The sequence below is a fragment of the Diadema antillarum genome, unplaced genomic scaffold (assembly GCF_040938485.1).
Source record: "Diadema antillarum isolate AM-2024a unplaced genomic scaffold, OU_Dant_1.0 seq00000561_RagTag, whole genome shotgun sequence".
NCBI classification, from domain to species: Eukaryota; Metazoa; Echinodermata; class Echinoidea; order Diadematoida; family Diadematidae; genus Diadema; species Diadema antillarum.
Window position 1 is genome coordinate 1,060,357 of NW_027271500.1, and position 6,593 is coordinate 1,066,949.

General features: G+C 37.4%; 1 protein-coding gene across 1 annotated transcript; it reads right to left on the reverse strand.

Moving 5' to 3' along the window:
- Nucleotides 1–3,883: 3,883 nt before the first annotated feature.
- LOC139734988 (rhodanese domain-containing protein CG4456-like) lies at nucleotides 3,884–6,375 on the reverse strand (the record flags this gene model as incomplete). Its single annotated transcript, XM_071645764.1, has 3 exons — nucleotides 3,884–4,034; nucleotides 5,163–5,325; nucleotides 6,240–6,375. Coding segments are annotated over 3 exons (354 nt in total), but the record flags the coding sequence as incomplete, so codon positions are not given.
- Nucleotides 6,376–6,593: the final 218 nt, after the last annotated feature.

Genomic DNA, 6,593 nt, shown 5'->3' on the forward strand with positions numbered 1-6,593 from the left:
TTCCCCTATAGTGACTTTTACAGGTTTCATTATTTAGCAAATTTCGGCTGTATTCCAATCGTGGTTTTGTTTGCCAGAAATCCCGCTTTGGTGGTGTAAGCAAATATCACATATTAATCAGTCAGTTTGATGTTTCTTCCTTCACTCAAAAACTCCATTAAAACTGAATGAAGGTTAAACAGAAAAAGAAAAGGGGCAAAGTTTACTAATACATTATACATGTATGTGTGTGTGTGTGTGTGTGTGTGTGTGTGTGTGTGTGTGTGTGTGTGTGTGTGTGTGCGTGCGTGTGCATGTGACAATAAAGTGAATTTGGTTGTGTGGGAGAGAGGCTTGATGGTTTCACAGGATGTAATTCTCATTTTGTTTAATGTATATGTGATATTCGAAAATAATGGATTCTCTTTTGTACTGTATACATGTACTGGTATTGATTTGAAAGAAAGCTTCCCTTTCCTTTAAACAGAAGAAAAAGAAAAGAAAAGAAAAATGTATGGGAGAAATTGCAGTTATACATCTCATAACTGCAACACTCAAATGCGTACATGTGTAATTGATATTGGCTAGTTGCCAGGACTGTATGTACAAACAGTTTGCAGGTGTAATGCAAATACATAATTATGTACTGCTGGGAAAAATAGGGGTGGGGTAGGGTGGGATTTGTTAATTTAGTTTAGCATGTATTATTCTCCAGTTAGTATATTTTCCCTCGTCGTCATGATGCCCTACTCCCATTTATTACTTTTAGGTTGAGATAATAACCTTTGCACCCACCTCCCATGATGTACTTGTATCATGGCAGTCATTAATAATGATAGCATTGTGCACACATGTCATTTCCCAGTGAATCAGCTCTTTCTTTGAGCAAATGCTGGTACAGTCGTGTAGAGCAGCTAGCGTATCATCATTTTTTTAAAATTCTTTTATCTCTTTTTCATGATATGATTTTGTGACAATGTGGGACCTGCAACATATGGAAAGATACTGCAAGTACAGATAGCTAGTGCTTAAAAAAGAAAAGAAAAGATGATGGCTGAATATTCGAGGCAGGGTGGGTAATATTAGATTACGTGTAATACATGTATATCTGTGTACATGAATCCAGTGACGTTTTTGAGTGATACAGTGCATTCCTGTTATAACGAACATGATTATAACAAAATTCCAGGTACAACGAAGTGAAAGTTCAGGCCGCAATAATACTAGTTCTATGTTTTTTGTTGTTAATTTGTTGGGTTGTAACGAAATTTCGATATACCGAAAGAAAACTGCCGGTCCTGCGATGAGGACTTCGTTATAATGGGAGTCCACTGTATCTCAGGATTATCACACAACATACTGCAAGAGACATAATAAACATACATTGGAACTGCATTTGAAGAAATGACATTAGAATGCAATTCAATGTTCTGATATATATAATTTGATGGTAAATGTAATCTGTTACACAACTCAATATAATTCACATACTGAATTCATCGCTCTCTATTCAGTAGACATGAGTACGTCATGTACGCATATATCTTGATAAACATATAATTTTTTATTTGGGGGGGGGGGGAGACAAGGGACAATCTCAAAGTTAAAAGTCACTTTTTTTTGTAAACCATCAAATATGCTGTTCTCTTTACTTCTCTTAGATATTTTGTTTTGTAAACATTACAGAATGTAAAATGAGAAGGCAGGACTTAGACAAACTGGCAAACAAAAATTAAGTTCTGAAAGAAATTAGTAGATGACATGTACACATGTTAAAAAATACATATAAAATCTCTTACTGAAAATTTACGCTGTCCCACAAACTCATATTGGTGTTAGCAGCTCGGAGAGCACAATACAGGGTCTCTATGAAGGTTTTGTACATTAATCAATTACTGCTTGTTGAGAAAATTCAAAGCTACACTGGCATTGTTTCCATAGCTTACAATTACCGATCCAAGGCAATTTTTTACACAATTTCAACTAAGACATATAAACCAAATTATCATTAAAACAGAAAAAGTGTCATCCAGTGAGAACATCCCATGTATGTCTCTGAATTAGGAAACTATAATATCTGAAATACCCAAAATAGAAGACATTAGCATTCATTCTTTATACGGAAACACTTTGAGCACAAAGAAAACAAATATAGGATAGGAATTAGTAAGAGTACCGGTACTTTTATTTGACAGCCTGACTGAGCATGTGTTTAAACTGAAACATTTGGGAGTTCTTACTGTTTGGCAAAGACAAGACGTTAAGGTCCTATATCAATGCACATCATTTGTTACTTCAGTTGGAGGTTCTTCATAATCCCTCTAGATATTTCCACAATTCCTTTCAATTGGGATGTGTCACACCAAAGAAGGACGGCTGTTAAAATCTATCATGAATAAACTAAATTCTTCAGCTGACAAAGGCACTTCTTATTTAGAGTCCAACATTCAGACATTACTCAAATTACATACAATATATGAAGATTTATATTCCACATGAAAACACACACACAAACACAATATGATCAGTTTTCACAGTACTTGATTTGGTTAATTATGTCCCCACTTTAGCACCTGCGCCATACTTGTTACACTATGACCATACAACCAGTGGAGTGATTTGTGCAGAGAAATAGTACTTCTTTGGCATGTAACTCATAAAATTCATCAGCTGACGTCATAATAACACACATAAATGATACAGAGTGGCTAGGAAAAAAAGAGAAGCATGGCTTACATTTCATGATCATGTTTACAAGGTCATTGACCCTCACTGTGCCATGTTTATGTTTACCCACCTCCTATGAAGTCCCATGATCTAGTCTAGAGTTAATGGCACATAGACCCGGTGGTATAGTTGAATGTGTGCGTGGGCGCACGGCGCAAGTTTCCTACAGAGACCTACGCTATTGACTCCCTGTAGTGCTTACGCTGTGACCCATTTCCACGAGTCCGAAGAAGTCCGATCCACTGTAGTCAGTGGTCTGATCACAGTTTGGTTCATGATTCGGCTGATGATGACATTTTAGCAAACTTCTTCTGTGACATCATACTACGAAGCGCACACCCTGGCATCACTACAGACTGTGTGACGTGCAGAAGACAACGAAGGCAACGCTACCTAGCAACACCTACGCGCTTTACTCCTGATGACAGCTCAAATTCGGCAATCTTCGTATCATGCCAATGGTGATTGGCAGTATCATCCAACAGCGCCCCCGCAGCCACCGGGTCTATGTGCCTTCAACTCCAGAGTGCTACAGTATGCATGCATTTTCTTGCAATCTAAACATAGTCACTGTCTACGGATACAGATCTTGGTGGAATGTGTTGTAAGCGGTATTAATTCCACACTATATGAAAGTTAAGTACACTGCATTCCTCTTATAAGAACATGGTTATGACAAAATTCTGGATACAATGAAGTAGAATTCATGGCCCAAAAATGATCAGTTAGATATCTCTATAGCGTACCTGTTATTTGTTCAGATATAAGAAAATTTCAATATAATGATAGAAAACTGCTGGTCCCGAAGACTTCGTTACAACAGGATTTGCCTGTATTCGCCAGCAAAAAATCCTTTGTTGGAACCGAGTACTGTACTCTAATACAACTCAAGTCTTCGAGTATATATATCTAACATTGTGGGATTTACATCTTGGCAGTGGCTGAAGAATTGCTGGGCACACTTAGGGCTAACTGCCAATACCTCCACCAACTTGATGATTTGAAGGGTTGTAGATAAGATCATAGTCACGAAAAGCGTATGCAGAGGAAGAAATTATTGTTAATCAAAAATGCTTTTTTTTCCTGATTTGGCACATGCTGCTCTGCTATGAATTCTAATTTTTAGACATAATTGCACTGCAATGCAGAGACAAAAATAAAAAAGCTATGACCTTTATGACCTGTTTATGTGTAAAGATTCTTTTTTGATGTCATGATCCATGGAGTAAAATGATATTGATGCCAGGAATGGTTTGGTGGTTAAAAGGCTCAATTACAACTTGCTCTTCGCATGCCAGCCGATCCAACCTCCAGGATAATGCCTGGCCCTGTATCCATGGAAACGACAAAACAGACACAGAAAAAGATATATGAAATTCATCAACAGAGGGCAGCATAAACAGCAAGACAAGAAAGAAGGAAAAGAGGAGTGTGGGGGGGGGGGGGGGGGGGTATACAGATAGACATACAGACACATAGACAGAAAGGGAAAGGCTGTGTGGAATGTTAGTCTCTACATCAGGGTTATTTGGGAATGGCCAAAGAGAGATGGGGCGGAGAAGACAAGATGAAAGATGTGCGTCGGTTTATATCACAGATGAGGACAGAGAAATGTTGAGAGAAGTGCCCAAGGCTTCTGCCACATTCTATGATTGAACCTTTCTGCCTGGCAGTGAAATATTGAATGGTGTATCTAACGCCTTTGCTGTGCAATTGACCGTATTGCTTGGAAGTGAAACAAAGAGTGGCAAAGGGGAATGGAGAGATGAGGAGTCACCTCATATCGTATATGTCACAGCATATAAATCTATCATAAGTCAACAACTATACCTCTCTTGATGATCTGATTTTGCCAATAATTTTTGCAGATCAATCTATTGTTTTCATTTCATTAGTCTGTAATACAAAACAAAAGAACAGCATGGCAACAAGAATTATATTCCAGCATGCAGGCACTAGAATGCTGTGATATTGTTAAATGCTAGTCTTGAAATTGAGACTCAATCCTCTCATACCAATCACAAAGTCTGATAACATCAGAGATGGAAGACAGGAGTTCTAGATATCAGACTTTGTATGACAATTAAATAGCCAAAGAAATAATTTTGAAACTGGTTAAAGAGATGGTATAGTTTTGGTTGAGATAGAAACCACATACAAATTTTTAAAGAGCATACAATTCTAAGAGGAATTCATGTGTGATGAAAATTGGTTTTAAGATGGCTAAGATATCCAAAAACAAAGTAAAACAAAGTAGTTCTGAAAAAAAGGTGGGTCCCACCTAATATAAGGACCTCTTTGTTTTTGGATATCTCACCTATTTCTAAACCCATTTTCATCAAATGAACTTTGAATTACTCTTAGAATTGTACGCCTGTTTATATTTCCTAAGACGTGTCTCATTATCTCACACACACACAAAAAAATGTTGCTATCGAAGAGCTGACAAGACTTACTTGGAAAAGCCTTTCTCCCTGGCAATCTCTATGGCTGTCAGGCTTCGTCTCCCACTACGACAGCTGAAGACGATGCTGGCACCATCATCCTTGGGTCTCGGTTTCCCGTAGCGCTGCTCAAATTTGTCCTCCGGCAGCTCAAATGCCTGTTTTAGCTCATCCACTGTGAGTGTAAGTCAGAGAACACTGTAAAGTGGAAACTCAGTATAATGGGATCCATAGCACCAAGACAATTTGTTCTTTATATGTCTGATATTTTGTTACATCAGTAGTCAATAAACAATAAAAAACAAAGGAAATGAATTCATTAGGACCTGAGAAATTAGTTTGTTTTATCAGGAATTTTGATATATCAGATCTCTTCATATTGAGTTCCACTGAAACACCTGATTACACTGTGTTTCTTATGAATTCTAAGTAACAACCAGTATTCTTTTCCTCTTGGTTCATATGGGGAGGAGCTAGTTTGAAAGACAAATCATATCTGATATCACATAATTCATCTCAATGTTAATATGTTGAAAGATGGCAAGACAGAATATCATGCCATCAGCTTGCTGAGATCCTTCAAATTCCAGGCATACTTGTGCACACACAGGAATGTAATCTACTCAATGGAAGAAATTTTTAAAACCATTTTTGCTATATAACTCACTAAAACAGAGTTACTGCAGTTGAAATTTGGTATGTTATTATATTGTATTATTATTTTTTTGTGAGTAGGCCTTGTGTTTCTCACTATATTTTCAATTTAATAAAGACACCTACAGTGTAGATCATCCTCCATTTATTTGTCTATAGTTTTATATTCAGTTGATTACTATTTTCTATCATTAGTTTTACTTCTTCATGTAATTCTTGCAAAGTACGCATCGCTTCTCTCATACTATACATTGATTCACACATATATTTTGTATTATACAATTTATAACTTGTGCTTCTTTACTTTAAATTCAAGTTTATATATTTCGTGATATGTATAGCCTTTTGTTTGATGAAAATAAAGTAATTGAACTAAAGTGACATATCACTTCCAAGGTATACCAGGATGTCTGGTTGCCATGGCAATTTACTCACAGGGGATGTTCAAGGCACCATGCATCATTCCCGTCTCTTGCAGCTCCTCCTCCCGCCTGACGTCGATGAGGGTGATGTTCTTGCTCTTGATGAGGCTGAGGAGCTCCTCGTGGTGACAGTTGTGGGCATCACCCGAAAACGAGCACAGACATCGGATCAGAGTGGTCTTAGGCATGTCTGCCCCGCCCCCCACAAAAAAAAAGAGAAAAGTAATTGCAGCATTTGATATGTTACACATATGAAAACATCATTTGAAAACACTACATGGACAGGAATTACAGTCAACCTCGCACAAGTCAAATAACTGCCTAAGTCGAGGGACTTTTCAAGTCCTCTTCTCTTTTATGCTATTGA